General features: G+C 31.6%; 1 protein-coding gene across 1 annotated transcript; it reads left to right on the forward strand.

Annotated features, from left to right (window-relative positions):
• The first annotated feature begins 353 nt into the window (after positions 1-353).
• Positions 354-11,769, forward strand: LOC111415259 (follicle-stimulating hormone receptor-like). The gene is made up of 13 exons (XM_071197701.1): positions 354-396; positions 3,727-4,001; positions 4,431-4,505; positions 4,560-4,637; positions 4,907-4,981; positions 5,035-5,100; positions 9,565-9,633; positions 9,686-9,760; positions 9,839-10,399; positions 10,454-10,749; positions 10,801-11,029; positions 11,084-11,470; positions 11,528-11,769. The coding sequence occupies exons 1-13, from the start codon at positions 394-396 to the stop codon at positions 11,670-11,672; spliced, it is 2,334 nt and encodes a 777-aa protein (XP_071053802.1). The 5' UTR covers positions 354-393; the 3' UTR covers positions 11,673-11,769.
• The last annotated feature ends 4,675 nt before the right edge of the window (positions 11,770-16,444 follow it).

The raw sequence follows: 16,444 nt of genomic DNA on the forward strand, positions 1-16,444 counted from the left end.
TGAAACGAAAGTAAATCGAGATTATTCATCAACAAAAAAACTTTCTAAAAATATCATTTCATTTTGATCTTTATTAAAAGAGATTTTATCTAAAATATTTATTGTTATAAGTGCTTTTGAAAATTAAATAATTAAGTATTTACGAAAATATTCCACCACTTATGTTTTTTTAAAGTTTATTTTAATAGGTACCAATTAAAAAAAATATTTATGAAATTAGTCTAGGTTAGTATTCTCCAATTAAATCTACATTGATCCAATTTAAACCAATTTATCTTCGAGAACTTCTCCAATTGATTCTACCTGTGAGAAAATGACGTATAATTTTTTTTAAATAAATTTGGTGTCGTATTTGCGTGTTTTAAAATTTTTATTGTATTTGTGGATTTACATATGGTTCGTATTATTTTATTCCCTTTTTAAATCAAAACTTATTTTTTAACAATGTATTTTGCCTAAAACTTTGAATTAAATCAACTTTTTTTTACTACTACTTTTTTTACTACTTTTTTAATTACTACTATAAGACGAACGCTTTCAGGGTTGGTATTAATTGAACTAAAATTACAACTAATGTCAACACTATCACTAGAACTAACACTAGATAGAGAACTAGAAACTATCGGGTTTTGAAAAAGTATTTGACGTTTCGGATGCAACCTTCTTTAGAAATAAGATCAAAGTAACAAATGAGTTTATCCCAATTTTTTGCAATATCTTTGTAAAGGTTATGTTCCATGTTATTGGCGCCTGTATTGTTAGTGCACATGGTGCCTTTTTTAATTTGTATACTATTCCTATTCCAGTTTCCTTGTTCTCATAATCTTGCGGTATTTCTATGTAAACATCATCTTCTAGAGTTCCGTATAAAAATGCGGATTTTATATCAAACTTGGCTATATGACTAGTTTGAGCTGCTGCTATCGCAAACAAAGGTCTTGTTGCACTTCAGTGTATTGCTACTCTATATAATTCATCAATTGATTTGATTTCTTGTTAAAAACTTTTAACCACTAACCTAGCTTTAAAAATTCCATCTTCTTTGATTTTAAAGATTCACTTCTAGATACATACTAATTTCCAACCATTTTCTTTCAGTGACTTTTTTCTTCTTCTATAGTCTTTTTCCATTTCTCTGTGTCTTTATCATTTAGTGCTTTTTCGTTAACTTTAAGTTAAATACACATATTTCTTTAATTTTCCGGTGTCTTAGAACAACAATGAGTAGGGATGAACACGCAAATATTTTGTCGGAACGAGATAATGCCACGGTGGCTGGAACACTATAGAAGTAAATCTGTAAAGGTGAGAATAACGGCGTCCCACATAGAACAAAATATTAATGGTAATAAAGATAAAGAGAAACAACAATGCTCCGGGAGCGGATGGAATGATCGCTGAACTAATCAAAAACGGAAGAGATAATGCTGAGCAGGCCTTACGGGAACTAGTAAAGAATAAATTAGGAAGAAAGCAGCCTCCTCAAGATACATGAATAACGATACATGAAAAAAGGCAACTATTTTCAATGTGCTAATTACAGAACTATTACGCTCCGGTACTCTATATATAAGTTACTATCGAACGTTATATGTGAAAGATTGAAGCCATACGCAGAACGGATGATGGGCAACTATCTGTGCGGTTTCTGCAGCCAAAAGTCACCCACTTACCAAAGATTCCAAGAGAAATATAATATAGAAACGCACAATTTATTTGTGAACTTTGAAGGTGATTATGATAGTATCTCGAGGATATATCCCACCTTATTTCATTAATCAGAGAAAAGCCCAAGGTGGAGGGTGTAGTTAGGGTATAAAATAAATCAACGCAACCATAAGCTATAGATAAGTGCCTGCGACAGGGTGGCCCTCTATCATGTATCTTGTTCACATCGTAATCGAGAAAGAAATAATAGATTCTAGAGTTAACATAAGTCGGACTATAGTCAACTTAAGTGTTCAGATCTTGGCCTTCGTGGATGACGTTGACATAACTGATACGACCAAGAATTTTGTGCGTGTGAATTTTTAAGGTTATGTTTACTAAATTAAAAGTTTCCTCCCACCTCCCCACCACTATTTAAAACAAATAGAGGTGGGAACGAGGGCAGTAAGTAGTGGTATTAAGCGAAAGTAGGGAAAGTAGATTTTTACGGATCGTCTTTTTTAATCGCACGGTAGAAGCCTTTAATGTCATTGAACGAGCGGTGATGAAAAGTGGACTAAAGATAAACCAAGCAAATTTTAGCAATACGACAGCTGCAAAATGTAACGAGAAATTTTATTTTTGAAACATTGATTCTCCTTGTGGATGTCCTTTTTGCATATTCCATAGTGTGTTTTCTTTTTGCAATTTCTTGCGATGTGTCTCTTTTCACCACATTTGCAAACAAATTTCATCATTAATTTTTTTTCTTTACGTATCTTTTGTTTTATGTTGGCCTTCAAGTCTACTTGCTCCATTGAATTTTCAGCTTTTGTTCGCATTTCCTCTCATTTAGTAATCCTGCTGTTAACCCATTTAGTCCCACTGGTGTGAAAACGCACCGGCGTTTTTTAAAATATTTTACAGCCATATATTTCCAGATTTGAAGGTGCTAGCTGTTTGTACGATAACACTATAAGGTTGTTAGGCTATACATATCAAAATATTTCATAATTTTTGCTATTTAAACCATATTTGTATCAATTCTTTTCTATTGAAAATTTCTGTTCAAAATATACAATGGAAATAAAACTATTTTTAGTGCACAAAATTCTTTAAAATTTTGACATTTGCAAGTTTTTAGTATAAAATAAATTTTAGTATAAATTTTTACTAGTACAATTTTTTATATTAAACTTCATACTAAAGTTGGTATTTGTTAGTGTTATGTTGTATCACTATTATTATTTATTTATGACTAATTTATTACTTTGTTAATAAATGATAATCAAAATATATTTGTATTGTTGTTCATTTATCTTACCAATGGTGCATTTTTGCACCATCTCATATTTCATAACACAATTTTTTTTCAAACGCCCGTGTTATCTCAAGGAAAATTATAAAAAACCGATTTTTTTAAATATAAAGCAGCGTGGGACTAAATGGGTTAATTTGGTGAACATTTTTTGTTCTTTTTTCGATGACTTCAATGCTCTTCTGAAGTGCTTATATTCCAACGGTAATATCGACGATAATTTTGTTATTTTCATGTCCTCACTTACAAATTATGTATTAAATTTCAAATTCTGCAACGTTACTTGTCATATCTACCACTTTTTGGTATTGCAATTGGTAAAACTACTTGTATTTTAATTCATCTGTGCTTTGTCGGAACGATTTCTCAGCGATTCTTTTACACCCATTCTAATTTTTGTCTGCAATTATTACTATTTTCTACTTTTAGTAGAAAAGTGTTAAACTATTAAAATGTTATGTATATGTGTGTAGTTTCAGGTGAGGTTGGTTATACCACCTGTGGTTTAACCAACCACAGCACTTAGGCCCCAGCGGTCTCTTTGTACATCCTCACGGTTTACTTCGGCCATGTGTTTGTCTATTTTGGTATTAAAATGTTAATATCTATTTTTAAATTCATCCCACATTGATTTCCCAAGTTAAACATTAATGTAATTTTATGTTAAACCGCACTAATAAAATAAAAATAAATAGATATTTTAACTAAAACGAGAAATTTGCAATAAAAAAAGGTTTAAAAAAACATTTTTTTTGTTTCAGAGAATGCAGTATATTTTATACTTACTTTTATATATTATTTTATTACCATCAACATCAACATTTTCTTTAAACGATTCTAACAACGAAGGAAAAACTTGGAAATGCGATTGTGACAACTCAACGGATCAGTTAAATCAATGCAGATGTTATGGAGATGGTTTAATTATTCCCGATGATTTAGGAAATAATTTTTCGAGTTTAGTAATTACTCATAGCGATATACAATCAATTAAACGAGATGATTTTCAACCATATAAACTATGGCTCGGTGAAGTGTAAGTTTATTACATATAATTGATGATTGATTTAATATAATTAAATAATGTTGTGAGTTTCAACCTCACAATAAATTCTTTGTAATTTTATTAAAATTAGGGAATTCGCAATTTATTTTAATAAGTGGTATTTCGGTTATTAGATATTTCACATACAGATATATGAAACATTATTTACGAATGAATGTATTAATTAGTAATTGATGCAATAAAAAGATTAATTAACGAATACTTTAGGAAGGGTCATTAAATCAACCCTTAAAAATCAGAGTTTATGACGTCAATAATGTTTACGAACAACGTTGATATATACGTCGCATAATTATCGTTGAAATTACTTGCAAAAACAGCTTTACATAATCGATATTTTTTCCCGTTTCGTTCCATCCTTCGGGATAACTCAATAAATTGAATATACGACAATTTCAGAATATTAAGTAATCTCCACGGATTACGAACGATCGAGAGTGGTTCATTCAGGGATATGCCAGAACTCAAGACTTTGTAAGAAAGAAAACTTTATAACTTTCATAATTATATACGATTTATATATTTCAGGTACATCGTTGAAGCGCGACAGTTAAAATTTTTACCAGGACTTCTTGAAGGCGTCACATCAACGCGATTTTTCATTTTGTAAGTAAAGGTTTTATGTAACATTTTTTATTAAGGGGTTGAAAAAAGATGGACTCTTTTATGTGGGGAAGTGGTTTTATTGAATCGTTAATTTTTACGAATATGGTTTAATTCGGATTGAGTGTCACCACTTTACGAGCTGTTCGGAATGATTTACAAATATTAAGAGAAGCTTTGTTTGTTATGTGTATACGTCGGCATTATTAGCTTAATGTCTTTAGCGAATTAATTATAAAATCTTGAATTAATTTGATTCGTTTTGTTTGTAGAAGAATAGCCCAAACTGGATTAATTGAAATTCCAGATTTATCTTACTTACACAACGATATTATATTACATTTAATGTAAGTATTTACTTCTTGTAGCAAAAACGATATTTAGTGATTATTAATTTTAGTGATTTGGATAATAATAAAATTGAAAAGTTAGCGGCCAATTCCTTTAAAGTAAATGCCGAACAAGCGTAAGTATTATTAAAAAATAAATAATTTGTACAGGTAGATTTTCTTATATTGTCCACATTTTTTAACTCAGTCTTCATTAACCATTAAATTGATCCAGTTACGTATTTCTTATCCCACGAATATGATTTAATTTGAATTTTCTTAATAGTAATATTAATTGACATTAATATGGTAATTGGCAATAAAACTCTGTGGTATGCATTTGGTGAACGTTGTTATTTTTCGCCGAAATATTAGCTTATTGAAGAGGAAAACGTATTTCTATGAGTAGGCCTAGGAAAAGACCAATTAAATCCAGCGCAGCCATACGCCAAGACGACCTTTACTCACGAAAAAGAGTATCTGGAAAAACACGAATATCACCAACGTCCTGCACAAATACGTTATCAAGGGATACACATTTTGCAAACGTAATTATCCTCCAGTTTTAAAAGCGAAGGCTTCTGGCTTATTATTGCAAGGAAATTTGGCCAATGAATGAAACCACAAATATTCGTGCCGTAAACATGCTAGAAAAAGTCATACAGAGAAATATGTATGTATGAAGCCAGATAGATGTCAGAAAATAAAAAAGTCAGAAACCCAACTGAAGCCATTGAAGGATTCAATAAATGCAAGAATAATCAGAAAACAGAAAAAAAATCTGAATAAAAAGAAGGAAGAAGAGCCTGAAGGAAGCTGAATATAACGAAGAAGCCAGCAACATTGAATGATGTGAAAAACAGAAAGATGTCAGAAAGAAAAGATAGAACCGCACACAAAGCGTGTTCCTATTAAGATATATTTTCAAGTTTAAAGTACTAAGTGCTATATTTATTGGATGTATTTTAAAAATATATATGTTGTTATAGAATTAATTGTTGGTTGTAAAGTGATCTCCTGTATTTATTGATAGTTTTTCTCATATTCTTCTCAACTTTGGCTGTAAATAACACGTTCTATTAATTGCAGACCTTTACTTCTTTCCTTAGTTATGATAGTTTATACATTATTTTTCTTTAATCAACGATTTATTTAGTAATTCAATACATTGAATTCATTAATTCAGTTCATTAAGTTATGGTGAGCAGAAATAAAGTCAGGGATAGAAATACATTAGAATAAGAATACAGTAGAGCCTCGATAATCCGAACCGCAGTAATCCGAACGTCCGCTAATCAGAACGCCCAAAAAGTAAAAATTAAATTTCTTTTGTAAAAGTAAATTTTTTGCAAATTGTTTTGTATCCAATACTTGTGTTTTCAACTATTTAGCAGCAAGATTTGATAATCCGAACAATTTGATAATCCGAGTCACCTTCGATCCCAATTAGTTCGGATTAACGAGGCTTTACTGTATATCAATATAATGAACGTTCTCATGGTGTTTCTTGGTTCATATTAATAAGCAACGAGTTATTGGAAATACTCACCAGTAATAGATATTCTTTCATACTATTTGGAAACCTATATGAAACCAAATTTATTTTCGCAACATCTATTGAAAAATCATTAAAATGTTATCAGTCAAAATGCCAGAAATAAAAAATACACATATATAACCGAGTAGTTTTTGTCCACAATAGACAACAGCCAGACAATTTTAAATGGACTGGCGAATTTATGAATACGATCACTAGCAGAAATGCAATTAGAGAATGCTGCACTCATACATACAGATTAATCAGGATGTACTGAACTTGTAATCATGAAGGAATTTGAAAACTCAGTTAATAATAGAAAGGACACAGCAGCTGGAGCTGAAAAAAAATTATAAGATTACTCTACGCCTCTACGGTCAATCCACAATAAAATATTACGTGGTGGTAATATACCAGAAGAATGGAAAATGGTACTAATTGTTCCAATTCTTAAACCCCAAATGGCTTGAATGGTGGTGTGAAAGCAAGGGAGTATTTGACAGACTCTTCAATTTTTCTTCAGCAGAGGCAATGGAGTCCATCATACCGTAACAACATTGGTGACAGACATTCGCATGGCTCTTGCAGAAAGGAAATCATTGCTAGCGATTTTTATTGCCATAAAAGCGACTTACGACAATGTCCAAATCCTCACTTTAGTGCAAATAATGTAGAAGATCGGTATCCGGTATCTCCTCTCTAGGATAATCCACCAACTATTAGAACTATTATAACAATACTTTAATAGAATATGTAGAGAATATTAAGCATCTTGGATTTCATCTTAATTGTAAACTTAGTTGGCAAGTGCACTTTAACGCCACAATCACAGCGTGCATTGGAGACATTAATTTAATGTGTAATTAAATCTCTATCGAATTCTTGATGGAGGGTGATCCTGTAATATTGTCTACGCTGTATAGAACGATCGTCAGATCTAAACTAGTATCTGGTCTATGGATACTGCTACCTATATCTAAAATAACAATTAACAAACTACGGGTAATGTATTTCGAGGCATATATATCAATACTTCGAATATTTAGATCGTCAACACAAACGAAACAGGAGAAAGATCTTAAGTGTCACCAACTGTCCCGTCATAAACAGAGTAGATAAGATATCAGAAATCTTTACCTCACGTTCGTTATCAAATCTCGTCCTCTAATCACAGAAATTTACAATAAACTGAAACCTGTGGTGAATGTTCCGAACAGAAGTGTCTAATGTATGCTATATGTACTCCTATTCAAGGGATAGAGGACTATTATTATCTACTTGATCAGTTATCTATATTTTCTGCCGAAGCATATGCAATACTTACAGCATTAACCATAGTGATGGATAGATATATGGTATTATATCCAAGCCGCTGACTATTACTAACTTCTGAGGTACATTGGAACGAATAAAAAAACTTTAATTTTATAACTAAATTACAGCACTGTATACACGGTAAAAAATAACTAACTCTATTTTAAATCTAACATGTTTCCAGGAGGTCCATTCATTTTTCGAGTAAATATTTCAATCGGTTGTTAGAGCAAATTTTAGAGATTAAATGAATCTATGGTAAAGTGAATTATTAACTCTACGATGAATGACCACAGATTACATATTAAATCTCGGTAGAGTTGAAATTATAATCTACACAGATTTTACAATGCACTCGAAATTAGTGTTTGGTATATTCTTAATAGAATGCTACAATCTTCGTAGATTTAGCAATATACTCAAAATTAGATTTAGGTATATTCTAAATAGAGTTATAAGAAAATAGACAGTGTTCACAAAATAGGTTTATTGTTGTAAAAAACTGAATCGAATAAATAATTACATTTATGCTGTCTTAAGATATACCAAGTCGCTATATTTAAGCGTACTGAAATTATACAACTCAAATCATCAGCAGGTGTCATTTTTAATGCAAACACTTAAACTACTAACACGAAAACTCAAAAACTAAAAAATAAATCCATATTTTAATACCAAATAAAAATCAGCCTCTAATTGTGTTTGCGCTAAATCGAACGGCTCCTTATACATCAGAAGATTTAAATCTATAATACTTAATTCTTGTTTAATAGGAAATTGTACTTTGAATGCATTTAAGATATCCACATACCGTTGAGAACAAACTGAACAACACGCCTTGTTTTCACATCAACACGTGTTCAAGCAAGAAAGGTTGTGAACTTGTTAGGGCTTTTCTGGATTTAGAGTAACTTTCAACACTGTTAAGAGTTAAATTTTAACTCCGTGTTACTCAATGTTTAACATAAATCTACAACAGGAAACTTTAATCTATTAGAGTATATTGAAAAAATTATCTCTAATAGAGTTTAACCATAAGTAGAGCAAATAATATAATAAAATTTACTCTAAAAAAGACACTCTATATTTTTAATCTGTACTCTAAAATTTTAAACCGAGATTATTTTTACCGTGTAACAGTGACCATAAAATTATTACATAAAATATGCCAATTAGACATAGAGGTTTCACTGATCTGGTTCCGGGGCATGTGGGAATTAAGGGCAACGAGAAGGCTTTTGGAATAAAGATCCACGCAAAAAAGTAATATCAACAAATTAAAAGGGAGTTAAACCGTATATGGGAACGAGAGTGGATCAGATCAAATTATATACGTTAGATGTCAACCGACAATACAAAAAAATCCTTGGTACAAAACGACTCCATTTGAGTCTCTCCAAAACCCCAAAACCTGACCAGTGGAACAAAACAATAACAACAAATAATCTAGAAATTGTTCAATCTAATTCGTGTTCTTTTTTTGATGTAATGCGGGATTTTTTTAATTTTTACTGCTGATTTTTATAATTCCAACAAAAATAAAATCCATTCATTATTTAATCAATTTTTCATTCGATTGCACAAAAAGTATGCGAGATGCACGCTCGTCCGCGTAGCCTTATCGTTGGCAATCTCTATTGTAGCGTTTCGGCTACAATTCTCTGGGTTGCCAATCAACGATAATGCTTCGTGGGCTAGGCACACAAATTACTATTTTATTCTAATTTTTTAATATTTATTTAAATTTTAGAACCTTAAACTACAATCAAATAACGACAATAGAAAATTTTGCATTCAATGGCTCGCAAATTGCAAATTTGTAAGTAATCCAATATTTGAAATCAAACATTTGAAAATAAAATTAATTTTAGAAATCTTAAAGGAAACATCAACCTAAAAGATCTCCACAAAAACTCTTTTGCGGGTTTAAAAAGTTTAAGGCGATTGTACGTATTGATTTCACCCAAAAGTTCGCCTATAGTTGTTTTCCTTTCATATTAAATGGCAATAGTTCTATTTTCTAGAGACCTCTCAGAAACGTCGATTAAAAGCCTTCCGGTGAACGGTTTAGAAGAGCTGGAGAAATTGAAAATCGCAAACACTCCAACTTTGAAAATTATTCCTAGTATCCATGATTTTCCGCATCTTCAAGAGGCTTATTTAACCCATCATTTTCATTGTTGTGCTTTTAAATACCCCGAACAGCACAATCCTGAACGTCACGCTCAATTTGAACAACAACTGCAAGAGCAATGTAAAGACGGCGTTCCTAAAAATGAAGATACCGATCCCAAGATACAACCTACTGTACGAAAAAAGCGATCAGCACTTGAAAATATTGGATTTTGGCACGATTCTTTGAGATCTCATCGTGAATCTGATTATTCAGATAGCGTAGAAGATGATTTGACATGGTTTACAGCAAATTTCAGCGATTTAAAACCTTTAAGAGGTAGTGCGATTGAAACGGAAGTTTATAAAGTTTCGGATGATCTTAATGATGACGTGGGAAATTTTCATAGTTCTTCAGTTGATGTATCAAATGGAAATCCGGTTTTAGTTTCATGTGGAAATCTTTATAAACGGTATATATAGCGTTCCTTTAAGTAATTTTTAAAAATCGTTATTTTTTAATATAGATCAAGTCCTGTTCATTGTTATCCAGAACCAAATGCTTTAAATCCTTGTGAAGACATCATGGGTTCATCATATCTTCGCATATCAGTATGGTTTGTAGTTATTCTCGCTGTAATGGGAAATTTAGCTGTGATAGTGGTTGTACTCTTCAGTGGCGGTGAAATAACAGTTTCACGATTCTTAATGAGTAACTTAGCGTTTGCTGATTTTTGTATGGGTTTATATTTACTGTTAATTGCGAGTATGGATTTTCATTCAGTTGGAAGTTATTTTAACTTCGCTTTTGATTGGCAATATGGTAAAAAATGTTAATAATTTTTTAAAATATTTATGCTATTTCTCTTGATAGGAATTGGATGTCAAATGGCTGGGTTTTTAACAATGTTTGCGAGTCAACTTTCAATTTTTACACTTACCGTTTTAACCGTTGAAAGATGGTTTGCTATTGCTTATGCTATCTATTTAACGAGAAGGATACGATTAGGAGTTGCGGCTAAAATTATGGTTGCAGGATGGTTGTACTCCATATTAATGGCTGCTATACCGTTAATGGGTGTGAGCAATTACAGTAGCACAAGGTATTTTGTTTTTTACAAATTATTTAATATATTTTAATAATTTTTTTGTTTCAGTATTTGTCTACCAATGGAAGTAAATAGACCAATTGATAAAGCTTATTTAATCTCATTAATGATTATAAATGGATTAGCATTTACATTAATCGTTTTTTGTTACGCACAAATCTACTTCAGTCTCGGCTATGAAACAAGAAGATGTTCGACGAAAGGAGAAATGACGATTGCTAAAAAAATGGCTTTATTAGTATTTACTGATTTTGTATGTTGGGCACCAATTGCTTTCTTTGCATTAACAGCTTTAGCTGGTTATCCATTGATTGGAGTAACAAGGTCGAAAATTCTTTTGGTGTTTTTCTATCCATTAAATTCATGTGCAAATCCTTATTTGTACGCGATTATGACAGCACAATACAGAAAAGATTTTTTTTTGTTATTATACAGGTTTGTAAAAACAATCCAAATTTCCAACGAAATTCATATTAACCGTTTCCTTTTCAGATGTGGTATTTGTACAAATAAAGCTAAAAAATATGCTTTAAATTCTTCCATTCCAGTTACCAATCATACTCATCCATTACCATTATTAACTAGAAATAGTCAACATAGTATAAAAGCGAATACCAATGAAGACGTTTTTGTGTGAAAGTTAATTCTCATTTATATAAGTATTATTATTTTTTTATAGTTTTTAATATTTATTTACAATTATTTACTTTTGAAATAAAATGTTTTATCTTCGACGATCTCATTATTAATAAATAAGTTAATGTTATTTATTATCCTTAGCTTAAAACAGACCTAATAACATTCCTCCGCGTTAGGATAACGGAAAATAATTCAACTTAATTTTTGATATAAATTCACCTATCATAAAATAATTGACGGAATCTAAAGTAGTAGCTAATAGATTTATGGTAACACTCCTGGAAAATTAACATCTATTAGTAAGTGCAATGATTCTTCTGGATCCTTGGCAAAACTCCCGTCGTTCTTTTTTAGAATGTCATAGCTGTGTTTTTGGCTGCGAGATAGTATTTTGTTAAGGCGTGAGGCCTCAGCAGCACTCTCACAAAAACCTCTCCAGGCTTCTCGCTTCAATTGACGTACCAGACGTTTGAATTCTGACTGGTGTGTTTTAAACACAGTCCAGTCAGAATTCAGTCTAGTTTCTTTTGCTTTATTAAAAGCGTTCCTGCAAGTGACCCTTAGTGAATGGAGATCGGGAGTTCACCATGGTGTTGCCCTTCCTTTCTCCTACACTGTTTTCTCAGGACATGCACTGTGGAAAGCCTGAATCAGTCTGTCACCTACGAGATACCAGTAACCCTCTAATCTCTAATTCATCGGTATTCTAGTACGGTATTCCTAGTTCGACAGTAATCCATCTGTGGTCAGACATAGACGCCTCCTGGGTGATACACCAGTCAAATCAATTATCGTTTGAATCAACTCGCATTGACGAACGTAGGTTCACAGCCTTGTCCAAGTCATTACTCGAAATAAATTCAATCCTCTAAAATTGCCTTCGTCGCATCCCCAACCTACAGAATAGAATGCGTCAGGATATTCTTGCAAACATTTAGCCCAAAGACCATTTTTATTTTATTTTTGAGCCTTAATCGTTGATGTGTATGGGTGAGAATTTTTTACTGTTGTAAAATATTGATCATTATTTTTCAATATGTTAAAAATGTTTTCCTACCACCTAAGAGTAAAGATTTTTAGTGTGTTTATTTTATTTGTAAATAATTGGTACATTATACCCAACATATAACAAAACACAAAGTAATCACAAAATCATATACCATATAAAATCAAACTTATTAAACAGGAAAAAAATAAAAATAGTAAAACAAAATATAAAGAAAATAATTTTTTTGTTTATTTTCGATCAGAGTATACGCTGATGCAGTATTGTACAATCGTTGCTGAACACTTGTATATTCGAGTTAAAAATCCGCACAGTACAAAGGCTGGCAATAAAAGAGGTAGAATTGACTAGCGCACGGATATTCAATTCCAAAATTATTCAAAAAAAATCGTTTTTAAAACCGCTCGTCACCAATATTTTAAAACCCACTCCCTCCCGCTATAATTGAATACACTAAATTTAAAAAAAATAAATAAAAGGATAATGTGTTATAATAATGAGTCGCACATTTATGAATATAATATAGCTTTATTAACTATCAACTCTTTGCAGTTCTTTTACAGCGAGTACACACACGAGTTGCTTGTTCACCCAGTGCTTATGCAACTTGTCGTACGTAAGGTAATTAACAAAACAGAATGATATATAATTTCTTGACTTCTTAACAATTATAGACGAGTTACCACCAGTATCATGGTGATTTAAACTTATCATGTTCCATTGCAAAGTTATACTGCTAACAGCAGCTTAAAATAAATCAATTTTATACTAAAAAAAAATCAATTCCATTTGTGACTTACCAATTCAAAAAACTGCTTTTTAAAACGATTCTTCTGAAACGAACTTTTTCGAAAAATATAACAAATATAACGCATAAACGCAAAGCAACAATAACATCCGATTAGCAGTTAAAAAATCTATCGCAAATTTAAATTAACTTTCACAACATCTTAAAATAGGCAACCATTTTCCAAATGATTGTTCAAATTACACGTGTACTGGCCCGCGTACTAGTTTTTTAATTATGACAAGAGAACCTCTCAACCGATTTTAATTAACAGTATCATATTCGAAAGCTTAATTCTTGGTCAATACGAAAGTGGGAATGCCCGATTCGAAATCTCTTTCGAATTTCACTCAAAAACCAAAATATTGCGAAAGTACACGAAGATACACAAAAATGCCATTTTTTAGGTGATCATAACTCATAAACGATGTCAAGATCTATACGTCATTCAATTCGCCATAGTTTTTTCTATGTGGCTGAAGTTAGATTATATTCGAATCTGTACCAGATTCAGATTCATAGAATTACAGTTGACCAGACAAGTATTGAACATATCAATTGAAAAATCGTTTTCTGAAACTACAGAAGTTGGAGCAATTTGCGACTACGCTAGATAATTCGAATAGACCCTCTAGTATGTTCCCAGTCTACTCTCACCCCCAGATTTACGTAGAGGCAGAGTGATGAATATTTGAATACTCATCGATTTTAATAGCAAACTTAAAAATTATTTTCTAATCAACTAAGGACTGCAGCACCATGGGACTAGTCTAGATTATTGCATTAGGTTCTCTGGCATCCTTCTAGCCCACCAGCACCCCCAGATTTGTCGTAGGGGCTGAAGGGTGAATTTTTTAATATTCCTCTTTTTCATTAGCAAATGTAAACATTATTTTCTCAATAACTAGAGACTGCAGCACCCTGGGACTAGTCTAGATTATTGGATTAGGTCCTCTGGTATCTTTTTATTTTAGCCCGCCAGCACCCTCAGGTTTGCCTTAGGGGCTGAAGAGTGAACATTTTAATATTCCTCGTTTTCAATATCAAATTTAAACATTATTTTCTCAATAACTAGAGATTGCAGCACCCTGGAACTAGTCCAGATTATTGCATTAGGTCCTCTGGTATCCTTTTATTTTAGCTCACCAGCACCCCCAGATTTGAGTTAGGGGCTGAAGGGTGATTTTTCTAATATTCCTCGTTTTCATTAACAAATTTAAACATTATTTTCTCAATAACTAGAGACTTCAGCAACCTGGGACTAGTTTAGATTATTGCATTGGGTCCTCTGGTATCCTTCTAGCCCACCAGCACTCCCAGATTTGCCGTAGGGGCTGAAGGGTGATTTTTTTAATAGTCCTCGTTTTCAATAACAAATTTATTCATTATTTTCTCCATAACTAGAGACTGCAGCACCCTGGGACTAGATTATGCAATTATTATTTGCTATTGAAAACGAGGAATATTAAAAAATTCGCCCTGCGGCCCCTACGACAAATCTGGGGATGCTGGTGGGCTAGAAAGATACCAGAGGACCTAATGCAATAATCTAGACTAGTCATAGGGTGCTGCAGTCTCTAGTTATTGAGAAAATAATGTTTAAATTAGATATTGAAAACGAGGAATATTAAAAAATTAACCGTTTAGCCCCTACGGGAAATCTGGTTGTGCTGGTGGGCTAGAGGGATGCTATTAAAGTACATCGTACTTACAATTCCTATTAGTACAGTAAAACCTCGACTTACGCGACCCCGTCTTACGCGTCCCCGTAGTTACATCTCTTATTCGTCAGTCAACTCTTTTAGATTTTATAAAGCCGTCGGAATCGACGCAATCATATACGTTTTAGTATTATTTATCTACGACTGCTTGGTTAAGTCATCATTGCCACACTCATTTGAGGTGATTTGAGTTACATAATGAAGTTCATTACCTGGTTTCATTACGTAACGCAATTTTAGCCCAATCAGAACAGATTTAATTAATTGAAACGAGCAACAAGAGAAAATACTATTATAAACATTAATTGTTATGTTTTTACATTTCGAAACACTTATTCCAGATGAGTAAACATGTTGTTGAAATGTTATATTTTTATAAAAGTTAAAATAGATATTTACTATTATAGATATTTTAAAGAAATTGATTTTTAAGTAATTTTTAGCATTATTATTAATATAATGTTATATATCACACATGGGCTAGGGTAGAGCATAATTACGGTACTCGTGTTATTACAATTGTCTACACTCGTACAGTAATTATGTTTCTAGCCCACTTGTAATATAAATAACTGTTACTACCTTATATTTTTATTTTGCTTTTATTTTTTCGAGAAAACAAATTTATTAAAATTAGTACTAGTATTATTAGTATGTACACAATTTTCTTAAATAAATTAATGTTTATTAATCCTTGATTTTATAATATTTATTTATCGAATTTCCCACTTATAGCGTAACTACGGGTTATTACTGTATTATAAACATAAAAATATGATGTTTTTCGATATAATAATCATATTCAAACTGCTGTTTAATGCAGGGACTAAAAACGAAAAGTATTTTGTTCGTTTCCGATCAGAACGAAAACGAAAAATTTCGTTTTCGTTCTTTTCGTTTACACCCAAAAAATATCGTTTTCGTTTTCGTGAACCGAAATGAAATAACGGTTAAAACCGGTTTTTTACTATTTTTCTAATAAAAATGCCAACATGCTTTTTTAATTTTTTTTTATATTTGACAAGTAAGTCACTTGTCATAATTTTAATCATAGCTGGCAAAAATTACTAACATAAAATTTATGCTTTTAAAAACTTAAATGTTAAAAATTTCAATCAACTGCATTTTAAGTGATGATGGCATTTTTGCTTTTTATAAATATTAAAAATAAAATTTAGAATGAATTGTTTGGGACCGTTTCTGTATTGGAGAGGCACGAATCTATTTTAGTTTCTTTCATTTATTCCCATTAAATT

The sequence above is a fragment of the Onthophagus taurus genome, chromosome 7 (genome assembly GCF_036711975.1).
Source record: "Onthophagus taurus isolate NC chromosome 7, IU_Otau_3.0, whole genome shotgun sequence".
In the NCBI taxonomy this organism is placed as follows: domain Eukaryota; kingdom Metazoa; phylum Arthropoda; class Insecta; order Coleoptera; family Scarabaeidae; genus Onthophagus; species Onthophagus taurus.

Bases quoted from the DNA above. Each gene is read 5' to 3' on its own strand.
- LOC111415259 (XM_071197701.1), top strand. The intron at 10,400-10,453 runs GTATATATAGCG...TTTTTAATATAG, and splicing joins TGTGGAAATCTTTATAAACG to ATCAAGTCCTGTTCATTGTT. The intron at 10,750-10,800 runs GTAAAAAATGTT...TTCTCTTGATAG, and splicing joins CGCTTTTGATTGGCAATATG to GAATTGGATGTCAAATGGCT.